Genomic DNA, 25,323 nt, shown 5'->3' with positions numbered 1-25,323 from the left:
TTCATTACATTACTACAAATAATATTACCTTATATTTTGTAAGTATTTTAAAAAACATTTTACGTTATTTAATATCTCCAAAAGTTACTGTTTTGGGAGAGGCTAAAGGAAACTAGCATGTTCTGATGCAAGCTAAAATCTCTGGAATATTTTTGCAAAAATAACAATGTTTTGCAAAAATAAATAAATAATGTGGACTAGTCATGGTGGCCTACTCTCATGCCTCAAGGCTTTTAAAACACAAATTGCTGTAGCTCATTTGCAGAATTCCTCACTTAATAAATCTAAAATGGGTCTCTGAACATTGCAGTATAGCCAAATTAACATTCAGGGACTGACACAGAATTGCAACTTCTAGTCTGGCCAAGAATAACAGTGTGAGCTACAGTCTTAAATACATAAGTAAATAAATTAATTAATCTTCAGTACAGAGGGGTAGGACAAGATTACAAATAAAAGTGATAAGACTCAAGAAACAATTCAAATACTATATTCTGATGCAGGAAACAAGAATAGAATCAGAAATCATAAATGAGGTCATAGGACAGCTGAAAGCAATGAACAAACCAAAAGGTATAAGAAAAAAAGCAGAAAGCTTCAGGCAGGGTCTGAATTCATGCAACCCCCTTCCAGGAACTGCATCCTGACAAGTGCTGCCAGGTGTGACTGGAAGACTAGAGCTTAAGCTTTCCAAACCATGATTTTCATAGCAAACATTCCCCAACATACCACACCCCCACACACAATGCTGAGAAGATCTGAAAACATGTTCTCCCCTTCCAATTCAGACAGAGTATCAGGGCTGGAAGACAAAGTCGATGTGATAGAACACACAGAAAAGACAAAGAAGAAAAATAAAGAAGTGGGAACACAAGAGGACCACTAAAGTCAAAAACCTACAAAACATGGGCATAAAAGGAGATGAAATGCATGATTAAAAAAACAGAAACATACTTGATAAAGGCAAATATTGAATGCTTTTTCCTCATATACAGAATCTAGACTTTTTAAAACATGAAAGACATGAGTGTAAATTCACATTGTTGGGGTCTGGACCAGGTAGGAAAGAGAGGGTAAAAGAAGAGAATGATGTGTCTAAAGGAACTGGGCAATAGTAGCCCACACCTATAATCTTTGCTACTCAAGAGGCTGACACTTAGAGGATCATGGTTTGAAGTCAGACAAGGCAGAAAAGTCTGTGGAGTGCCACCTCTAATTAACCAGCAAAATGCCAGATGGAGGGGTGTGGCTCAAGTGGTAGAGCACCAGCTGTGAGAAAGAAAGCCAAGTGAACTCACAAGGTCCTGAGTTCAAGCCATAGAACCAACACAAAAAATTGTTTAAAAGTGGGAGAAAAAATAAAGTACAATAGATAGAATGAGTTTGATCAAATTAAATTATATGCATACATGGAAATACAACAATGAAATTTCTTCATACAACTAATATACACTAATTTATCAAAAACAAACATGACTCTTATCCTCAGGATTGCCTCATTAAATGAAAGTGACAAAAATGTCACATATTTAAGTAGGATTTTTATCAATGAATTCTATATGTGTACACTAGATGATGGTTAATTTTATTTAAAGCAGTAACAGAAAGCTTCCCAGAAGAGGTGAAGTTTGAGCTGCCCTTAAGCACAAATGGGAGTTTAGCAGACAAAATAGCTAATATAAGTTCTAGATTGTTCTGGATTGGAATAAGTTAGGCATGGCAAATGCAAAAGGACCATTTCCCATCACAGAAACATTAAGGCAACAAAAGAGAGATTCATGGGCATAGCAAAGACTGGTGTGGTAAGAGGTGAGCTCAATAACTTAAAAAGTCATAGAAATGCCATGCTAAGAAAGTATGAAATACATTCAAGGTTCATTAGTCCCCAAACTTTGGAATGTATAAGAACCCCATCTTAAGGTTTGCTTATATATTTCATCCAAGTTCCACTTTCAGTTAAGACTCTGGAGAGACCCTGAAATTTTCATTCCTACCACATTTTCAGGTGATGGTGCGGCTATTATGCCAGGGAATACACTTTTAAAAATTGTCTCTACCTCTATTATTATTGCATACAGGTTATTTTTAATAACAGCAGCACGTATACGAGAGTGGAACTGAAAATAAAACAGAACACAACTGAACATCTACTTGAGAGATAAGAGAAATTTGAATTTCCATGATGGTACTGACTGTGATCTAACAGATTAAAGAAATAGGGAAAGAGAGCTGGGACATCTGACAACTTAATGACTGGTGGTGGTATTACAGAAAATTGTGTTGAAGATTATCCATGACCCTTTACTATGTTGGTATTTTTTCATAACAAAATAGTTTGCCTTTGCCTAAGCTGTCAGCAGTAATAAATGAAATGTTGAAATTTCCACGTAGCTCATCTATCAAGGAAGAAATTGTTAATCGACTATTATCTAACTACTGAAAGAGCATTATTGAAAACACAAAAAGAAAGAAGAGCTATATAGTGGCTATAAATAATACTGAGTGGGCAACAACCTTCTAAAAATCTACTTGCAGTCTTGGTGAAGTTGTTAGTTTTCCTCTCATTCGGAGTGAAAATTTGAATCACATATAGAAAACTCAAACTCTCCATGATCAACTAATGCTCTCTTTCTGGACATCAATTGCACAATTCTTAATGAATTTGGGGGAATATTTAAATGTTTGTAGAAAGCCCTAAAAATGTCAAAAAATGAGAATCTTCTCCCAGCTTGTATAAAAATTCACACCCAATGATAAACTTCAAAATCTGCCTTTCACTTACCACCATGAAATACAGAACACAATCGGCCGAACAGAGAGTCTCAAAGACAAATGTTACTCTTCCTAGTTCAGAACCTGTGGCTCCCGTCACAGAAGTTGGTGGCCTATGGGACACATTAAACAACAATTTTTATAGTATGTTCTAAATACAACTTGGATTAGATTAAGCCATTTTTCTCATCAAACTGAGAAAAGTCATGCTTGTCTCTTTCCCTAACCTGCTTTCTCCAAAGTGCAGCCCCTTCCCTCACCCATCTCTGCCTGTCTACACCCCATTTACTGTAGATCTACGCACCTGTTATAACAAGGTTGACTCTCCTGCTGTAAATACTGTGCTATTCTTAAAACAAGTAAAAGATTCCTACTTGTTGAGAAATCAGCAAAATAAAATCAATTAATAAGTAATATGCTACTTTTCAGATGAGAAAAATTAAATATATAAGCCAAAAAGAAATTTCCCTAAACTGCTTAGATTAAATCATCTTCATGTAGCATCTAAGAATCATAGTTATTACAGTGTTATATTATTGTTAAATTTTTCCAGGTTCATCTGAGGAACGTACAACTAACACATTGAATCTGTAACTGTTGCAACAGACATTCTTAAATCTTATTTATCACCCTGTGACAAGTTATTATGCACTAAGCACTTTGAAGAATTTGCCTAATATAATGGCAGCCCTATTTTATCTCTTTCTCTCTCTCTCCACACACACACACACACACACACACACACACACACACACACATACACACACGTAGGTGTGAAGGTTCTTATGAAAATAACTCTTATGGAAAGAATTGATTGTCCTTACTTAAATCCTGGAATATGCAAATTTAAGATCAAGTAATCATTATCAGAACCACCAGCTCCACTCTGGATGTGATCTCCAGCTACCTCCCAACCTGAAAACAATAATAAATAACTTTCATTAGGGAAAATTCCATTCATAAGTTCCAAAAAATCTTTTTTTTTTTTTGGTCCGGTCATGGGGCCTGAACTCTGGGCCTGGGCGCCGTCCCTCAGCTCTTCAGCTCAAGGCTAACACTCTACCACTTGAACCACAGCGCCACTTCCGGCTTTTTTTTTTTTTGCTTATGTGGTGCTGAGGAATTGAACCCAGGGCCTCGAGCATGCAAGGCAAGTGCTCTACCACTGAGCCACCTTCCCAGCCCCCAAAAAATCTTTTTAAAACAAGGTAAAAATAAAATGTAGAATAGTACTCTGAAGAATTCTCTGTGTGTGAGAGGGACAGAGACAGACAGACAAACAGAGTATACTAGTCCTGGGGGGGCTAGAACTCAATGTCTGGGTGCTCTCCCTGAACTCTTTTGCTCAACTTCATGCTCTACATTTGAGCCACTGTTCTACTTCCATCTTTTTGATAGTTTATTGGAGATAAGCATCTCATGGGCATTCCTGCCCAGACTGGCTTTGAACCATGATCTTCTGATCTCAGCCTTCTGAGTAGCTAGAAAACAGATGCCCTGATCAAAATTCTCTATTTTTAACAGTTGTAAACCATAGGCAAAGACAGGCTTCCATATACCAATAAATACTTTGTAATTGTACTATTTTGGATAAACTTTAATTAAGTTGAATGAATTAAGTACTAATAACTATGAACCTGTAGACCATAGAACATTGGGGATTTCTCTTATGAGAACATTGGGCGTATTGTTTAAATACATAGAATATCAATTAGTTGGATACACAGAATACTTACATACATAGAATATCAAGATAAGACAAGATCTCACTCACTGTGGAGTAATATGAGATCTGTCCTCTGTACAGCAATAATCAACATACCATAAACTGAAATTACCAAACATGAAAGAAGAGAATCACCCATATATACATGCAAGTAAAGAGAGTAAATAAAGGCAATATATCACATTAACACTTTCATCTCCAAAGAAAAATATCTGTTACTACAAGAAATACAATAAAGAAACTGAGGAAAGGATTGTGATCAGTGGTAGACTGATGATTTATCAATTCTTCAGATGTTATAATCAACAGTTTATAGCAAAGCATTCTTAAACATACACCAATCAAGCTACTTGTATAAAAGAAGCTACTTCTATAAAAGAAATGCGGAGTGTTCTCTTGTCTACAGGCTCATGTGGTTGAAACGAAAGAGAAACCATTATCAAATGCTCACCATAAGAATTGAATACCTATAAAACAACCTGGCCCAATAGGAAAAGATGCCTTCCATTGCAGAATAGGTAATGGGAAGAATTTAGGTTTAAATACTGAAAGTTTGTTGTGGGAGTAAGAGATATAGCAGTGTTCCCGAAATAGAACAATCTACACCAAGGAAGGCAAGACTTTACAAATGTGTCTTTTACAACAGAGCATCAGAGAAGGCTAAAACAAAAGAAAAGAAAGCAAGTGGTAAAGGGCTAATAAAGGGAAGAATATGTAGAGGGAGCTACTATGCTTCAAGGGAAAACAAACATTTGTTGTGTTTCAGTATTGCCTGTTGTGTGGTACTCCAGTTTCCCTCATCTTTCTTACTTCTAAGAAATACAGAATACCTTGACTTACAGCTTTCATGTTATTTTTCCCCCTGTAAGCTTGAACCCAAGCGGGGAGCCTTAAATCTTATCACAGATACTGATAAAGGTGTTTAATAGTTGTCCAAAACATGGAAACTACCGGATTCTGAGACAAATTCCTCAAACCCTAATAAATTCCACCCAATACTCAGTTGTAGACACAACTATGTAGAACATTCTTTGTCCACTGTGCCTTCAACCAGGATGTGTTGCAGACCCCAGTGTCTGGAAGTTCTCTTAATACATATTCTGGACTAATCACCCTGGCATTTAGTTGTCCTTTCTTTGGAGTCACATACAACTCCAGTTCTGAACAGTTTTGGGAAGTTCCCTATGGAAACTTATGTTACTGCTTTTAAAAAGTTTAGGAAACAGAATAACTGTTGTGGTGGATTGAATGTCTCCCCAAATAGCCATGCTTAAATGCTAATCCCCAAAATACAGGAATAGGATCTTAATAGAAAATAGAAGACTAGGAAAAATATAATCCAAATATGGACAAACAGACAGGGAAAACACCAGGTGACACAGCATGTAGTGAAGGAGGCCAGGTGAAGATGACGATAGAGATCACAATTACACTGCTATAAACAAAAGAACACCTGGCGCCAGCAGGGGCTGGAAGAGAGGAGAATAACACTTCCCCAGCCTCATGGTTCTAGAGAAGATGGCCTGCCAACACCTTGATTTATGTATGGCCTCCCAACTTTGGAGAATACATTTATTTGTATTATTTTGAGGCATCCAGTTTGCGGTGTTTTCTGTTATGGATGCTTTAGTAAACCATCCCTGAGGAATGGCACCAAAGAGGAAAAAGATAAAGGAGTCCAGTGGTTTGAAATTCTAGACTCTCAGTGTGAGAGAATTTCTGTCAGTGTACAGAAAAGCAATTAAACCAAAAAAGCAATACAAAGACCTTGAAAAGGAACTGGAGGGTGAATCTCAATCTGTCTGTCAAGGTATGGACCATCACTGTCTGGGAGAAATACATGAGTTTAAATGACCTAAGAGGCCACCTTTCAAAAATGTGAAATTGTGGAATTCACGTATTTTGTTCAACCCAATGTTATCTTGATATGAAATTCATATAAATTACTAGTAGATATATAACTTGCAATGTATTTTTAGTACATTAGTGTCCACTTTATGCTTTTTAAGCATTTCAAACTGGCCATATTTCAAGCACTTAATGGACTAGTGGACACCATTTACTACAATCTATCTCAAGAGTATAAAGCAGAGATCTGAGAATAAGGCAGATTAAGGTTAGTAGAAATCCAAGAGATACCTTCCCCTAGTTAAATTATACAGAAAGTATTAGCAAAAAATGTTGATTTCAAAGGCATATGCTGTTAAATAGTCGAACAACTATTTTAATTTTTACATATACCTTTTTTAGCTTTTCCCTTCATGGACAGTTTTACAAGATTATATGAAATGTTGTATTTTTCCATTCTCACTAACAGTTAATCCCATATTTTTATGTTTTTATCTATACTTTACATTTTAAGATCTATTTAAAATCTATTTCTATTTATTATAAAAAATTTTAAGGACATAAGAAATTTTAACATGAAAACTAAAATCATTTCTACCAGATCAGCCAGGAAAACTCAGCACTAAAATTTTGTATGGTTTCCTTTCACTGCCTTCAAAGTGTACATATTTTTATCTCACTGAGCTCTTACAAAAGATAACATTGTGTATCATGGTTTTAGAAATTAGTATCATTGAATAGGCAAATAAAAACTTAATCAACATGTAAATAATAATATTTTATCATTTGGATACCATTGACCCATATAATTTACTAAATAATTCATAATTCAGGATGGAGGTAACTATTATAAATGAGGATTTATAATGCATATATTTTGGTAACTTTTTTATTTCTTAAAAAGAATCACTACAAAACAACTATTGTATCAAAATAATATATATTTCAACAAATACCTTCTGCTGTTATAACGATTTTGAAAACAATGTGTGTCTATAAGGAATATTTATAAAATGTAATAAACTAAATGAAAAAAATGAATTGATTTCATACTTCACAGAAACCTCTCTATTCCAAGGGCTAGCATTAACATTTTCATGTATTGATGGATATTCTTTCTACTCTCTATATTTAAATACACTTTAGGGTTTATTGTATAACTTAGTTTATTTTCTGGTTTTTCCAGTTTGCATTGTATTTTTGTTTTTCTAATTATATCAAAACATTTCTCCATTAAGCATCTTTTCTACATCTATTTTAATAATAACACTGTATAGCCAATCGTAATTTCACTTAACCATAGTCTACTCTTGAAAATTTAGTTTGTTTTTACTCTTATTGAAAAAGAACAAAATTAACATATTATATGTTAGTTCTTTCTCTAATTAATATTTCCTTGGTATAGATCCCAAAAAGTTGTTATTGAGTTATACAAAAGAAAAACTACATGTTCTTGAAACATTGCTGCAAATTTAGATAACTGAAGTTTCTCTTGTTGTAAACAATGATCAAGGAACTCTTTCAAGAGTAATCAGAAACTTATCACCAACCTTGCTGTTAGGCAAAATTCTAATACACAAAAGTTTACTTCTTTGTACCTGTTTCGCAACTGTGTAACATTCAGGATGAGGATCCTGACTCTCCCACATGACACAATGAAGTCAGGCTAAACACTCCCACATCAACCCCATGATTATGTGGGAGACTGTTTTGAGACAACTATCCTTATACCTCTCAAGTTCACTTAATTTGCGCTTCCCAAAGCTGGTGACTGAACCATCCTGTCACACACAAAAATGTACTAATCCGACCTTATTTGTAGGTTCATTATACACAGTCAAAAACAACAAAAATCCTTGGGGAAAATAAAGTCTTACTTGTGTACTGTGCAGCTTGGTTTTTGTGGGAAAGATCTCATTCATTCCCACATTGTCACCAGTTGCGTTTAAATCATTTAGTATCTCCCAGCCCTTAATTTTGTGAAAATATGCTTACCAAAAAGCAAATGATGCCCAGAAGAGCAAGGTAAAAGTTAGACCCCCAAGCCAAAAGAAGCAGGAATGTGCTTAATTTCAAAAGATGAAGTATAAGTTTTGGATTTTTCAAAAGGCTACATGTCATTAGCAAAATAAAGCAGTGTTTTAGGAAAGATAAACTAAACCTTGGCACTACAGCACTGAACTCTGCATTCTACACATTTGTAGTTTTCCTCAAGAGCATTCTCCTTGCAACCCAATACCCACAGACACCTTTTTATACTCTTATTGCTCATTGGAATCTCAGTCCATATACTACAACACAGATTTTCATTTTTTAAAATTAATAGCTGAACATCTCTGGAAATCAGCCCAAATTGAAATTTTAGACTGAAAAAAGTAATAAATCAAGTATTATCATGAGGGTTACATCTTTCAATAAGCTCAAATAAAAGCTCTAAACAATCTCTTCTAGTAAATTAACATATACATACATATACATCTACAAATACACATATATATTAGCTTCATTTATTTAATACTCTTATTTTCTGCATTCATCTTAAATTCCTAAACTTAGAATTCAATCCAAGGGACACAGTTTAGGAACATAAACTCTTACTGTTAGATAATAATTATTACAGTTTTTTTTCTTCTTAAAAATAAATTCCTCAAAGATAGAATAATGGTTAGTAAAGAGATATGTGTCATATTTGATACATAGTAGGTCTTAATCTTTATGCACAGACATAAACTTTTATCATATTCTGTCCTATGATGTATACCTCACTTCCTGTTTCTCAATCCTTTGTATTTTAGGTTAAGTGCTGATTTAACACATGTACAATTTAAAAACCAACAATCAAACAAAATATGGAGAAAGTAAGCTGACAGAAGTCATAGATAAAGTCATAGAACGTATTTCGGTGTAAAGACCTTTTACATATAAGAATCACCTTAGAATAATTACACCTTAGAATATTTGTGTAATATTATATATATATATATATATATTCCATATAACATGGTTATTCATTCAGTCCACAAATACTGTAGAATTAAACAAATTCAGCAATTGTCTTATGAAACTCGGCCACAATTTCAAGTTTTCAATGAGAGGTTCATATACATCTTAGAGAGATCATTATAAAATTCAGAAACGTGAATTTGAGATTGTTTAACCCTTCCCATGCCACAGTGCTGAACCAAATTAAGAAATGCTGACATAATACTGTTTAACATGGTAAATAATATAGGTTTTGTTCTCTCTTTATTTATTTATTCTTGTTTTTGCAGATATAAATGGTGATTCTAGATATCTACTTCAAAATTTATTCCAGCTGGAGTAAATTACAGGCCTAAGCCTGTAATCCTAGTTCCTAAAAGGAAGGCTGAGATCTGAGGATCATGATTCAAAGCTAGGCCAGGCAGGAAAATCCATGAGATCCTTATCTCCAATAAACTACCAAAAAAAAGCTGGAAGTGCAGCTGTGGCTCAACTGTTAGATGGCTATCCTTGAGCAAAGAACAAGCAAACAAACAAAAGAGCTCAGGTTCAGTGCTCAGGCCCTGATTTCAATCCCCAAGACTGTCTTTTAAAAAGTGACTTCAAAAAAATGAAAGATTAATATCATAGTCCCCCTTCCGTTATCCTCGGGGATTGGTTTCAAAGACTGGAGAATACTGAATATTACTGTTCAATGCCATTTCTACCTTAACACAGCTATAACTTCTGCAATTTGAGATATGAAAGCAACATTAGCACAAATTTATTCTTCTTCACAATTTCATGGTGACATATGTTCTCAGCATAGATTTAGCTACCTCAATATCCAATTTATATTCTTTGTTACTACATTGAGAGCTTCCACGTTTTCACTCAAAGGAAATGGTTTATAGCTTCTCTTTGGCATTCTGCTTTGAAGTCATTGTTAAGATAAAATAAGGAGTGTTTTGAACACGAGCACTTGTGTAAACTGGACAGGTGAATGTCATAGCCAAAATGGATACTATGTGACTAATAGAGAAGTGGCAGGTGCAGGCAAACAAACATAATTCCCATCCTACAAGAGACAAAGAAGGATGGCATGTGATTTCATCAGCTACTAAGAACAGTATGCAATTTAAAGCTCAGAAAGTGTTGTTTTTTTTTTCTGGGCTTGTCCATTTAATGTTTGCAGACTGCTGTGGCTGTGAGTTAACTGAAACTGCAGAAAGAAAAATCCTGGGAAACTACTACTGTAACTTATATTCATAAAGGAATATCATCTGATTTTTTTCCTACTTTAATGTGAAGGCTGGAAGAGCGACACACAGCCAAATAAACTTCAAGTTCTTGGTACCTATATTTGATGCATTAGAAATGTTGTCCCTCCTGACAGAATTGAATTCAAACTCACCATTCATTCCATCACACTTAGAATTCCCAACATTAAAGCAGGAGGTCTTCATGTTGCTAGGAAGGACATTCCACCATTTATATTCAAACCCGAGTGCTGGCTCTGTTCCTGCTGGACATGGTTGACATTCTACAGAAGACAAGTGAAGTAAGTAATTACAATTACACTACATCTAAAGCAACAAAGAAATCATCTTATAAATATGTTAGAAACAATAGCAAGAAAGAAAAACAATTTGAGTCCTTATCTTGGGGTTCATTTTGCCTAACATCAACTTGTCTGACCATTTCTGCTTGTCTCAGACATATACTAGTTATTACAAATATGTCGAAAAATGAACTTTACAACTTTGGTGGGGGGGTGGATGGAAGAAGGCAGGGATGGTAAGGGAAAACAAAGAAGGAGGCAACAATGCTTGATAAGAAATGTACTCATTACCTTGCCCATGTAATTGTAACCCTTCTGTATGGCATTTTCACAATAAAAAACTTATTAATTTAAAAAAATTACACTACATCTGAACATCTGTTCCAAGCATCACTAAACTATAATCAGGAGAGACAAAAGTGGGAAGGAGAAATATTAGACTACCAATTATTTTAGAAATGACTAACTTTTTCAAAATTGAGCTTAAAATGCTTGTATATATTATGGATGTTTATGCATATATTTGGTGTTGTCCTCATATATTGGATGGCAATGTATATTGTAGTATACTCAATAAAGGTATATCTGCATACACATCCTTGGAAACACTTATATAAGGAATTCGCTACCGATATTAAAAGACAGACTACTTCTAAGACTGTGTTATTCTAACATCATTAAAACAGCTATCCTAATAGGCTAAAGAAAAGTTATTGTGCTCTCACAATTCCTTCATATTTCTCAACTATTCTAGTCTAAATGAGAAAACATAATATTCTTTGAATGGAATTGTCCATAAATACAATTTAGAACAAGATCAAAGTAGCCAAACAAGATTATTTTGTTAGGGGTCCAATTCATGAGCCAGTGGACATCTTACCCTTTGTTCCATCTGAAAATGTCCCAGGAGCACAGGGATGGCAAGAAGATGATCCATTGTTATAAAATCCAGGGTTGCAAGGTGGACAATCCTTCTTCTCTCCAGAAGGGGGCAATCTAATAGCATCTGTAACATCCTCCCGGCAGATTTTGGGCTCTATCCACTTGTACATTATCTGTGTCTGCAAAATAAAGCAGGCAATTCATATACCATTCTTGCAACACAAACATTACATGGATAACCTGAGAAAAGTGCAAACAGTGGCAGAAGAGAAGAGCCAGCTGAAATAATTTAAAATATGAGTGTCAAAAGATAAAAGAAAAAATACATCATTGTGAAAACAATCATGATGTTGGAAGTATTTTTGCCCTAAACTCCTGATAATCTGACAACATAGATAACATGCTCCTCATCATGAAATTCCTCTTTAAAATATAAACAACCTGATTTTTCTGGTATCCACCCTTTCACTTTATTCTAGAACCGACAGTTTATATACAGTGACTTTTTCTTTTCCATTTGAGACATCTACTGCTCCCTTTCCTTTTCTTCAGCCAGGATACATACCATCATGTTTTGCATGGAATAGTCACAATAGAAAAAATTAAAATTTTCAAAAAAATAAATCCACTTTCACATTCTAGTCTAAATATCATGCAAGTGCCAGTGTTTACTGTTTCCTTCTAAATAACCTGATTAAATTAGACTTCACGAGCTGAAGCTAAACTACTAGTGCATGTACTCTGAGCTTGAGGAGTAAGACTAAGTAGACAGCCTCTCTTCTCCAGAATCATGGGTTTAACCCATACTTTAATTCCTTCCCACACATGCATTCATCTACACAGAAACCAATGCACGAGAAAATAGCTGGAACTTAAGCCGAACCCCAAAAGAAAGCTATTACATAAAATTACTTATCATTTTGAAATCAAAATGATCAAATGAGTTCTGAAACAAAACTGATATACAGGATAGAAGAAAAGTAAGATATCCTCTGCAAACAGAAAAATAAACCAACTCTTTTCTCACAAAATATATTTTAAAATATCTAAATGTTCCTTTGATTGGATATATAATAATCTGAAGGTATTCTTTTACCTTTAAAACAATTCCTCCAATAAGAAGACAATCAATAAAGCTGGTGAGCCAAAATTACAGGCAATCTTCTCATATTATTTCTGGCTAGTAGAAAATCATGTAAAGTAATAAGTAAGCCCTTAACAACACTCACTTTTTTGAACAAGAGGTATTTTATTTCTTGTTTTTGTTTTCTTTCCTTTCATTTTGTCTGTCTTTGGGAAGGTAAAAAGGGGAATAGTGATAGAGGCACAAAGAGTGAACAAATGGAACAGTGGCACTCACCGAACATTATGTTGAAAATGAACCATACAACTTGTGGGTGGAGACAGGAAGGAAACACTGGGAGGAAGCTAAGGGAAGGGGTGACATTGTCCAAAAACAAATGTACTCTTTGCCTGGCTTACAAAACTGTAACCCTTCTGAATATCACTTTTTAAATTAATTTACTTTATTGCTATTATAGAGGAGAAGTACAGAGGGATAACAAATACATGAGTAGGTAATGGGTACATTTCCATTGGTACAGTGTCTTCTGTTCCCTTACTCCCAGCCCCTCCCTCCCATCTCCACCCACGAGCTACAGAGTTCACTTTCATCAGTGTCCAGTGAGTTCCACTACTGAACTTTCTCACCATTTTTCCTTTGAGTGCTGATCCCTCCCCCCCACCACTGCCACCTTCCTGAAGATACACACATGAGTACACCATACATAACGTAAAGAAAACAGAACTATCAAAAACTAAAAAAAGTCTTTTGTTTCCATATCTTGGAGTTTTTTCAGTATGTATGTTATGTTATATAAATATAAAGAGGCATTGAAGCATTGCACCTTTGTGTTTCTCTCCTAAGAGTTTTCTCTTTTGGTCTCACGGTATGTAAATATCTAGACTCCTGTATAATTTAAGACCACTCAATTTTATCCTCAAGAATTCTTACAGAGGAGTAGATTATCGTACACTAAGGATACTTAAGAAAATGTTTAAAGGGAGACATCTCAACTATAAACAATATTTTTTTTCTTTTAATAACTCCCTTTCCCACATTCATTTTATGGCTTATGTCATGATACATTTTAACCAGAACTTCACCCATCTGCCTCTGTGACCATCTGTAAAATAATGACTACTCCAGCTGGGACATCATAAATAGCTAAAAAAATAATTAATGTTGTATCTATAAAGGGCTATTAACTCCCATCAAGAAAGGAAAAATGCAGAGAACCTAACATCATAAATTTGAGGGACAGGCTTTTTTAAATTCTTTCTTAACAAGTACAGAAAACAAATTTCAGGTCACCAATTCCCTTGTTTATTTTGACATTAATAGGAGGGCTGAGCTGCTATACCCTTGGGAATGTGGGTCCTCACATGGGAGTTTGGGCTATTATTACCAATATAACCTTCTTAACAACTACGGGAAGTGTTTGTTATTATTCTCAAGATTTACAAATAATGAAACAATCCAGATTAGAGCTGCTGAACATCTCTCCCCAAATCACTTACAATCGCTAAGTGATAAAATAGTACCAGTCAAGGAGAATCATGTAGGTAGGAATAAAAATAATGATATATGCAATTACATTTTGAGAAGTCAGCTAACCATAGAACTTCCATGTTCCAAACATATAAAATTTTTAGAAATTAGAAATTAGGAAATGTGTGCCTTTGAACATTTAAACATGCCAGTGTCAAATTTCAGAAGCTCTGTAGTGAAACTTTGTTTACATAGTTCTGGCTTGCATAGCAGACTGATTCTGCCTCTCCAAGGGGGACAGATGCTTTCAAGTTTAGCTGATTTAAAAAGACAATAATTAATATTAATGACACAACACCAGATGGCTCATGATGCAAGTGAAACATCAACAATCCACTCATTCTCGGAGTTCATAATTGTTGAGATACAGCTATAATATGTTTCTTTGTGAAATGAACTCTAACAGGAAAATTTACCAGATTATTTTTCACATTGTAAAAGCCATGATGCCTGTTTCTATTAAGCTTGAAAAAAAAACATTAAAAAAATAAACACAAAGAAGTCCAGGCTTATTATCCTGGCTACTCAGAAGGCTCAGACCAGGAGGATCTGGTTCAAAGCCAGGCAAAAAATTCACAAGAGTGCCATCTCAACCAATAAATCCTGAATATGGTGGCATGCACCTGTCTTCCAGCTATATATCCATGCTCAACGTCCATACCTTTAAGTAGTCCACAGCCTCCCAATTACCTATCAACATTTATCTCATTGTTTATCTATAAGTTTTACTCAGTCTGTTCTATCATCTGTTTCTGTCCTGTTCCCCACTCCAAATGTTCAACGATCTCAGTTGTCATCATCCTTTATAGAAAAGATACCATGAGGCTCTAATACTCGCTACAGAAGGTTCACACCAAGACTTTAAACAAGAAAATTTTCTAGACTTAGATTGTGGTAAAAAAAAAAACAAAACAAAACACAGAATTAATCACTGCTAAATGGATGCAGTTTATGGTGTGAGACTTCTATCTCAATAAAAATGTTTTCAAGGTTTGTTTAAAGACTAAAATATTTACTTTAAACTACTTTAGAAATACCTAAATGCTGAGAAATACCATATAGTTTTTTGTCCTTTTTTTTTTTTTTTTTTTGGTCAATCATGGGGTCTGAACTCTGGGCCTAGGCGCTGTCCCTCAGTTCTTCAGCTGAAGGCTAGAGCTCTACCACTTGAGCCAGACCACCAATTCCAGCTTTTTTTCTGCTTATGTAATGTTGAGGAATCAAACCCAGGGCCTCATGCATGCAAGGCAAGCACTCTACCACCTTCCCAGCCCCATATTGTCCTTTTTTATAAACATAGATTCCAAATGTATCTAACTAACTTAATTCATACACAAAGTCAGTTAGAAGAACAGATCCCTCTATGCCTTGCTTTTTTTTTAACTATCCCTCCATATTAGCCCTGACATGTATTTCAGAAGTACATAGACAAGGAGCTTTAGAATGATTTGCAATATTGAAGACCACAAAAGACAAAAGAAAACACAAGTGAATCTGATACCAAAAAGCTAGCAACTCTCCTATGATTCAAATATTCCTGGGCTCAGAGATGAAGCTGTATAGTATAAAACCTATTTTAAGTTGGTTCCCTCATTCCGCTCAGCCACCTGCTCTTCTAGATTTGGAGGAAGTATCTAATGTGACAAGACTTACCAGTTCATAATTGGGCAGCTATGTTCATCAAAGCACCATTACATCCTACTGAAATTTACCTCCTATACATTCATCTTATAGGATAGCACAGAAGTCTATTTCTGTATAAGATTTCCATCAACCATTGAAAGGAACTATCTTGGAAAAATTGTATTGTTTACTATGAATAGAACAAAGCAGTATGGGCAATATAAAATTAGTAAGACTTCTTGTTGCAAGTAGAGTCATAACCTAATTGTGATAAAACAGGTCCAAAAACTGCTTAAAAAATTGAAAATAAAACATGTGAAGGATTGAGTTTAGAAATGGACACTTTGGGTTAGAGTTCCAGCTCTAAGGCTTATAAGATATTACTCTAAGGAAGTATAATCTTCAATTTCCTCATCGTCAAATTGAGTATAATAATGTCTAAACTGCACAGCTGTTGAGAGAAAGCAATTAGAGGCAATGTTTGATATATAGAGATGCAAACATATAATTTATAGTTGCTTCTGATATCAATGCTATCATTTTATTTACTAATAATTAATGTCATCATCATTTCAAAGAGAAACACAAAATGCAGTGGATTTCCTCAAAAATAAAAAAATGGTATCCAATATATGTAACTATAACCCCTCTGTACATCACCTTTACCCTAACAATAAATAAATGGAAATAAATAAATAAAGGAAAAAATCTCTGTCTGACAAAGACAATCATGATTCTTACATTCCATGAAGTTTAGTTTATTTGCAACTTAAAAAATGGAACTGTTGAGGGGCTCAGGTGAAAAAGGCCCACCTGAATCTCAGATCTTCCAGGTTCCTTTTGGGTTGGAGATATCCTAAAACTATGGATCGTCTACATTTGCTCTGAGACATGATTTAGATTGCTTTTCTGGAAACCCTGTATCTACTCTAAAAATTGAATGTATTTTAGAACAGACCTATGGCCATTGGTAGCAAAGTCAACATAGAACTATGCTCCATTGTGTTCTGAGAGAAACCTTTCGACTTGTTGGGTATCCTGTTCAGTATGGCTGCATAGCCCATTGTGCTATGTTGATGGAGTTCTGGACTATCACTGGAGCTTACAACTCAAAATTCAGATATTGTCTTCGCAGAAAATCTTAGCCAACATTTTTATGGTATCCAAAGAAGTGACACTGTGATTGCAAAAGGTTCAAGTGATCCAAAGTCAAACATTTGTAAATGAGTAATTGCCCTGAAAGGAGACAAAGTCTTCATCACTAGTCCATCTGATTTCTTTTAAAACCATAGTTATAGGCCAGCGGGTCATGTTTGGCTAGAAGGAGACAATCTATATAATTTCATAGATTCCAGATACTATAGATCCATTCCATATGGACTCATAAAAGGAGAAATCTTCAAGATCTCCCTGCATGATTTTGGATTTCTATGTGACAGCCCAAATAGCAAAAGATTTTCTGACAAGTAGCAAACATTTATTCTTTTTTAACATTTTTTTACATTTATTCTTTTGACTTGATTATTGTCTCCTGTTCAAGTGAATTCACACTGCAGCTGAAACCATGTACATGCCAATAAACTATCTGTACTTTTAATTATTTCAATTGCTAAATGCAAAGAACAGCAACATACTATTCAAGCTGTATTAGCTAAAATTTCTATACAAATGTAACCCAAGTGTCAAGAGAAGTATGTACAGTATTTTGTGGGAGTCCCTAGTAAAGAAAGACAATCGTGACAAAACTATTTATATTTTAGACCTCACAGAATTGCTCTTCTTCTTAGTACAGTGAGAGGCATCATCTTTCTCTGTTTAGGAATTGATCCATATGATGCATAAAGGAACTGAGAATTGTATGATTGAACCTGCAAGGTCACAAGGATGTGCAGGTGAACAAAGTTACCCCACCAGACTATCCCACACTACTGAAAAGAAGGATTAGTCTGGGATGTCTTAGGATTGAAGTAAGGCCAATGAGAGTCATTTCTGAAACTCGGATCAGTGCTCAAAGGATCAAAAGCTTTGCGGGAGCAGCCTCTTGCACGACAGGAAAGAGCCTGCCAAAGGGAGAGAGCAAATCAAACTAGGAAAATCAACCATCAAAAGTGAGGTCAAACAGTCTTCTCTACATTGACTTCCCAGTTATGAGCTAAGAGACACATCTTCCCTCTCCGTCCCCTCAGGTACACATTGATTTAAAGAGAAATTTGTTTGTGATTTCTGAACAAGTAATTTTAAATTCTGTTAATAGAGAATTTTGCAATTATCTGAATTGTAGAAGTAAAACTGGCATCTTGCTTACTAGCAGCCTGATGGTGCATCACAAGTAGGGAATGGTGGTGCACTCCCCCCCCCACCCTACACACACCTAACTACCTATCTTATCCCCATATCCACCCATCTTTAATATTGCATTCTCTCACCCTCAATGTCTAATCAATTATTCTATCTTGTGAATTTACTTCCCCCATTGTTTCTCTCATCTGGCCCTTGATAACCATTCACTCCTATCCTCCCTCATCCAGGAAAGAGCATTACCAGCTTTCTAAGTGGTTAACCACATCCACTCTTGTCCCTCTCTAATCTTTGGAATCAAAACACTACTGAAACTATATATATATAAAGGATAAATCCAAGTATGTCACATTACTCTAGCATCAAGAGGCCTTCAATGACTTCTCAGGACTCTTAGGATAAATTCCAAGACTCCTAAATATAGCTCTATAAAGCCATGGGTATGCAAGTACTGGCCTACGTCATTAATTGCATCTAGTGAAAGCCCTGTCCATGTCCTCACATTCCATGTACACTCTGACCCCTTGAGTTCTTCCAGAATACCATGTTCCCCCAAAATCAGATCTTTACCACCCTGCTCCCTCTACAGGTAGGCTCCTATGTCCTTGTCTACCTTTTACCCAGCCCTAAAGCCCTACTGCTTCAAAAAGCCACTAAACTAAGATTTTACTTCTGTAGCACTAATCACCAGTGGAAATAATAACTCATTTTGTCTATCTTCTCGAGTTTCTAGGCTAATGGTTCTCCTTGCACTAAGATCCTAGATCAAAAACATTGCAATCACCTGGAGCTTTCTTGGAAATGCAAACCCTCACACCTTGTCCCAGACTGACCACATAAGAAAATGTGGAATGGGACCCTTCAGACAAGTCTGAGGCACACTGAACTTTGACATTCACTGTTACACATCTATGAGGACATCTCTATTTTCCTTCTATCCTTAGTTCTGCCTTCATCATCCAGCACTCTGTATAGAATCTGTTCTCAGTAAAGATTCATGGAATAAATGAATGAGTAGGCATTCCATATGTTCACGATGTTAATGAGACTAGCAGGATCAGAACAGTTCCAACTATCTATTACAATATTCCTGAAAAACCTCCCTTCCTGAAAGAACTCAGACTATTTAAACTCAGATTCAAACTAAATGAGGAAACATGTAATTTTACTATGAAGTACAGGTTTCCAAATTAAGCCAAAAAGTAAGTGTCATTTCAAAGATGTACAAATATATGTGAAATTGGGTATAGCATCCACTTTCACTTCTTTTTGTAATCTGGCATAGGCTGGTATAAGCCAATTCTTTAATTAAGAGACTGATGGTCAAACAACAGGGTTCATGTTTACATTTTTCCTCTGGCTAAATGTCATTTATATGGTAATTACTTTGCATCTTCTAAATAGAATTACCCTGTAATCTGCTAAAAATGAATTAGCCTATGGCTACATAGATTTTGTTGACAAAACCTGAGTGACAAAATAAATAAATAGAAGTTACAGCATATTTTAATTTTAATTTAATTTTAATTTCCTGGTATCATTACTTCTGAAAAAAATGCATTAAAATACAGGTCATTTATGGATCATACTCCACATGCTAGACTCTGACTTTACATGAATATTTAGTGTATTCATATGGAAGTCTTATAAAGTAAGTAACAGTATCAACCCCATTTTACAGATGTACACATACCCAAAGAAAAAACAAAACCCTGAAGATTAGAAATATCAAATCATTTGTCCACAAAATTATTGAGTAGATTTGAAAGTCAAAACCATGAAGGCAGGTATCCACATCTAAGCTCTTAGATTCCCTCTGTTTTGTTTGCAGGCATTTGTGACAAATTTCATGAACAAATTAGAGTGTGTTCAAACTGGGAAGAGAGCTGGGTCAATATGAGATGGTGTCTGAACACTGCTAATACCTTTCCTTCTTCATCACATGGAGTATGGATCTGGAAATAGTCTTTTGTCGTGCAGGGAGGGCGCTCTACACACTCACTGGCTCCTTCTTCTGCAATGCATACAAAAAGGCATTTCAGAAATGGGTCAGTTCCTTTGTGACACTAAGAAAAGACAAACATTCTAACAGAAAAGCAAACTAAAAAAAAAATAACCTTGCCAGAGCAATTTATATAGAACTGGCTAGGCTTAAAGAAAATAAAGGCTCACATTTAAATTTTCCCTAGAGGAAATAATGAATGTCTTCATGATACACATGGAGCATATAACAGTTTTTCCCAGAAGACATTAGATTTGTTCCACTTTCATTGCATACTGGAGATTTGGAACTACATGTTTCCAAATAGGTCTCTATGACAACAAATCATCTGAAAGTAAAAAGTTTGTTAGGCTGACATAAACATATCCATAGCACTTACCTGGTAGGATATGGGATAGAAGAAAATCATAAACAAAGGGATAAAGTCATGGAGAAAGGAATAATAACAATGTTCTGAGGGGGGTTGTTTTCTTCATGCAGTATTAATCCATGTAGCACTTTGTTGGCTGACCCACATACTACGGTCATATTTTTGTTGTTGTTGTTGTTTGACTCATGAAGGTATACTTGACCAACATTAACTTAGAGAAAAAGCAATGAAGAATAAAACCTAGCCTTACCTGAAAACTGGGAGTCCTCCTTACATCTTATGCATTCTTTTGCACCTTTCTCAGAATAGGTGTTTCTGGGACATACTTGGCAGTTGAACGAACCTGGTTTGTTGCTGAAAGTACCTGGCTTGCATGGAAAACACTCCGATGTATATGCCACCCCTGTGTAGAAATGAGGATTGGCGTGAGAAGGGGAGCCTGGCAGCAACAGCAAATCTCATTTTGCAGAGAGAGGAATATGAATAGTAAGATCAGGCCAAATGCTTGCATTTCATCAATTCAGTACTAAGAAAATATGTGCTGTATACAAGGAGCTACAGTGACAGAACATGAATCCAGCACAAAGACAAGAAACACTTAACAAAGAGATTTATACTGGTTCAATAAACATAAACTGAGTAATCAAAAGTTTAGGAACACTTGTCCATTTGCTGTGAATTCAACCTCCCGTAATGTTATAAATAAAGGACAACTCTATTAATCAAAATGGGACAAACTCGGTGTCAAATTCATAAGCCTGTTATTCTCTTATATAGATGGCTATGTGTTTCATTTTACTCTACTGCTTCACAGACAATACCAAACAGACTCAAGGAAGGGGTTGACTAGTTTTCTGGTTTGCAACTCCAGCCTTGGTTAGTAGATCTCTCTGTAACTAATGAGCTAATGTCATAGGAATAAGCCCACATATAGTAAAATATAAACCAAACTTTAATAAAGAAGACTCAGTACCATAATTAAATGAACCCCTAGCTTAAAATGAACCATGCCAGGGTTTATCACCTATTCTGCTGTGTCAAATGTGACACTATTGATTCAGAGAGACACAAAAAAAAGTTTAGGAAAAGGCCAGGTCAAAATGATCATTGCCTTCATGGCTAGAGCAGAAATCAGGTTATCAAATCCCTGAACAAACTCACAATACATTTCCCTAATAAATAGGCTTTTATTAACAAAGAAGCAGACATTTTGAATAAATACATCCCAAATTGTCCTTACGTGTAATTCTTTATATAGATTAAATGCTACCATTCAAAGGTATAAGGAAAAAGAAAATATGCATTATACCTAATAATAATTCTCACTCTATAAGACCTTGGGTACAAAAAGACAATACTCTAATAAGTAGTTAACTATAAAACTGGATAAATTGGCTACCAAACCATATTTCCATGAGCTACCTTCAATTGTGATATTTTTTACCAATACAGGCTTGACTGCCTTAGAACCCATGAGGATGCCTGTTGTTCTCCAGTAGAGTATGTTTGTGCCAGATTTCAGCATTACCTGTACAAGAAACAAGACAGGCCAGATAGGTCATCTATTTCTAATCACACTCAAGGCTACTCCTTTATATACTTTTTCTATGCATTATAATGAAACACCATTAAAACAGAGCTAATAAATTTGAGTCTCCTGTTGATTCCAACATGAGCTCTACTAAAGTACAGATCTACATATATAGTCTGACAACAAGTAAAATGTACTAAGAAGGAAAGAAACCTTTAATGATAAAATTTTTTTTCAAATCATTTGTAGAAGATCTTGGCTTATATGTAAAGGGGATTCATTGTAAGGAGTAAAAGTCACTGGGCTCCTTTGGACTACTATGGACTACTGCTATTCATACGTAGACCTTTGAATTCTGAAAAAATAAAGACAATAAATGAGTTGCTTCTGCTATGACTTGGACATGGATTGAGTATATTGTTCCCAAAAGGCTTGTGTGTGAGAAGCTTAGTTCCCAGGGTCACAGCATAAGAGTTGGTAGGACTTTAGAGTGGTGGAGCTAGTGAAAGGTAGTCAGGTCACTGGAGAACTACCCTAGGAAAAGGGTAGTTCTAGTTTCGAGTTAATTCCTGTAAGAATGAGCACCTATAGAAGAGCAAGCCTAGATCTCTCCTGAATCTGCTTTATTGTGTGACAGCACTCACACACACATACTCATCATTACAAGATCCTCATCAGAACTTGGCAGATGTTGATGCCATGTTCTTTGACCTCCCAAACTGACCTTTCCTTTCTTTCTTTTACTTATGCATTTTGGCCATACTAGGGTTGACCTCAGGGCCTTGTGTTTGGTAGGCAGGTGTTCTACCACATCAGCCGTATCTCCAGCCTCCAGTTTGTCTTCATTATTTTCAAGATAGGATCTCACTTCATGCTAGCACTTAGCCATCATCCATCTCCCACATCTCCCACAGCTGAGAGAGCAGGCACACACCACTACGCCCAGCCAATGAGTGAGATAATTCTTGGGAACATTTATGCCTGGGCTAGCCTTAAACTGCCTTCCCCTGAATCTCTGGTTCTCAAGTATCTAGGAATACACACACACACACACACATACACACACACACACACACACACACACATACACACACACACACACACACACTTGAGCCACTAGGCTCATTAAAACCTTCCTCTATGTCTATGTCTATGTCTGTCTGTCTTTTCTTCCCACCCCCCTCTCTCTGTGATTCAGTGATAGTGGAGTTTTGAACTCAAGACTTGTGCTTCTTAAGTAAAAACTATACCACCTGAGCCTGAGCCATCCCTCCCAACCCTTCTTTTGTTGGTAAAATACCCAGTTCCATGTATTTTGCTACAGCAATAATAGACTAAGGATGCAGCTTTTCAAAAAGTTATTTCATCAACACCACCATAACAACAATATAGACTAGAAAATAGAACTGTTTGTTCTTACCAGCAAACAATAAAAAGTCCTTACTTTAAAATTTTAGGTGATAGGACATTGAAAGATTTCTTCCCTTTCCACTAAAATGTTTTTTAATTATAAAGCAAGGTAATCTAATAAGCTTCATGCCCCTTCATATTTGTTTGTTCCCTTTATTCTAGGCAGGGTCTGGATGATCCAATTCAAGCTGTAAATTAAAAACTAATCAACTATTTCACCTTGGCAGAGATTTGCGAAAGTAATGAATAAGCACTTTCTCCTTATATTAAGTCCTCGTAAGCAAAGCAAGCACATTTGTTGCCAAGGGTTTCTTGAACTTAAGACCAGATGATTGTATGCTTATGTGAATGGATCTTAAGTGGTACTAATATTACTTTCCAGTATATGGATAATTTGTTTTAATCTCTGAGAGGACACATTGTGATCACTTAAACATATGGTGCCTGCTACAAATACAAAGGCAAGGATCGATGGGCATCTCCTAAAACACAATTCAGTCTACATTGCAAATTCCTTCCCACACATCATCTAATAAGATTATCCTTATTTCTGAAATGAAAAACAAAATCATAAAAAATCACAAGCAAATAACCTAAAGAAACATAACTATAAGCCAGGGTGAGATTTTAAATTTCTACCTCACTGTAAGAGGGCACCTTAAATAAGAATAGATTTCTTGAAGTTTGTTATCTACTAATTTTGTCTTCAGGCATTTAAAGAGATTTCTAGTCAAGAAGTAGGCAATTATTATACTTGAAATGACCAAAGATGGTAGAGTGTTGACCAATAGGTTTGAACTTCCAAAGGTGAGAGAATCTTGTAAACATAGAGCTAACAAAACAAAATCACTTACTGAAGCTAGTTCAAAGCTGGATAAAATATTCCAAGATTTTTTTCCCATTAACAAGAGCCACTGGTTCTATTACTTGTGACAGACACATTTGCAAACTTGCATATGTAAACTTTGTAAACGTTTTTCTATCAGTTTTATTGGCCTTCTTGCTGTCTCTTTCCTTTAAACTTGGAAGAAAATTAGAATAGAAACTAGGACAGGGTAAGAAAACACAACTGAAAAAGTAAGAATCTGAATCCATAAAATTTATAATTTCTTCCGTGAATAGAAAATTATCTAAATTAAAAAGACCACATTTTGATTTTATATTTCTAAAAAGTGAATACTAATAAAGAGTTGAGAAAATATTAAAAATAATGGAATCAGTGAGAAAGAAGAAAGAAAAACAAAAGAGACTCACAGAATGAGACCCCCATTCTCCATTGTCTGTGAGTTTTACCCACTTGTCCGTGGTGGCATCCATCTCCTGGCACTGGTCATTTTGAATCTGTGGATTAAACACAAGAGACTCAGTAAAGCTACTGGAATAATAGGTTTCATTGAATTCTGTTCCCAGCACAGACTGCAAAAATGCTTTTCAAAACATACTAAACAAATCAGCCAAATCTGCTGAAGCCAAAGGGACAACTGCATTTGAGTGCTTGCTTCTAAGTAAACCATCTCTTTACTGTAACAAAAAGGCCAGTCCATTAACTAGAAAGAGGGAAAAGAATTTCACAAAACATACACCCGACTTATCAAAATATTTTAACAGCTTGAATTCACTATGCAAGTATGAATGTATAAAAATATAAACAAAATTGATGTCTATATTTGTGGCAATAAAATTTTAAATGAATAAACAAAGTCTGTTCTGTTCTGCATTCATCAGAAC

General features: G+C 35.4%; 1 protein-coding gene and 1 pseudogene across 2 annotated transcripts in view; one reads left to right on the top strand and one right to left on the bottom strand.

Annotated features, from left to right (window-relative positions):
* Positions 1-25,323, bottom strand: part of Kiaa1324l (KIAA1324-like ortholog) — a 146,063-nt gene that overhangs the window by 26,569 nt on the left and 94,171 nt on the right. For both annotated transcript variants that reach the window (XM_013026019.1, XM_013026020.1), the window contains 8 exons: positions 24,850-24,936; positions 22,077-22,182; positions 20,905-21,057; positions 20,208-20,296; positions 11,749-11,929; positions 10,722-10,850; positions 3,597-3,687; positions 2,783-2,885 (listed from right to left, as the gene is read on the bottom strand). In XM_013026019.1, coding sequence (XP_012881473.1) covers positions 2,783-2,885; positions 3,597-3,687; positions 10,722-10,850; positions 11,749-11,929; positions 20,208-20,296; positions 20,905-21,057; positions 22,077-22,182; positions 24,850-24,936 — 939 coding nt within the window. The remainder of the gene's footprint in view (positions 1-2,782; positions 2,886-3,596; positions 3,688-10,721; positions 10,851-11,748; positions 11,930-20,207; positions 20,297-20,904; positions 21,058-22,076; positions 22,183-24,849; positions 24,937-25,323) is intronic.
* On the top strand, positions 16,977-17,454 carry LOC105992899 (annotated as a pseudogene).

The sequence above is a fragment of the Dipodomys ordii genome, unplaced genomic scaffold (assembly GCF_000151885.1).
Source record: "Dipodomys ordii isolate 6190 unplaced genomic scaffold, Dord_2.0 Scaffold90, whole genome shotgun sequence".
Lineage (NCBI taxonomy): Eukaryota > Metazoa > Chordata > Mammalia > Rodentia > Heteromyidae > Dipodomys > Dipodomys ordii.
Note: the sequence above shows the minus strand (reverse complement) of the source record. Positions and strands in the feature narration are given on the sequence as shown.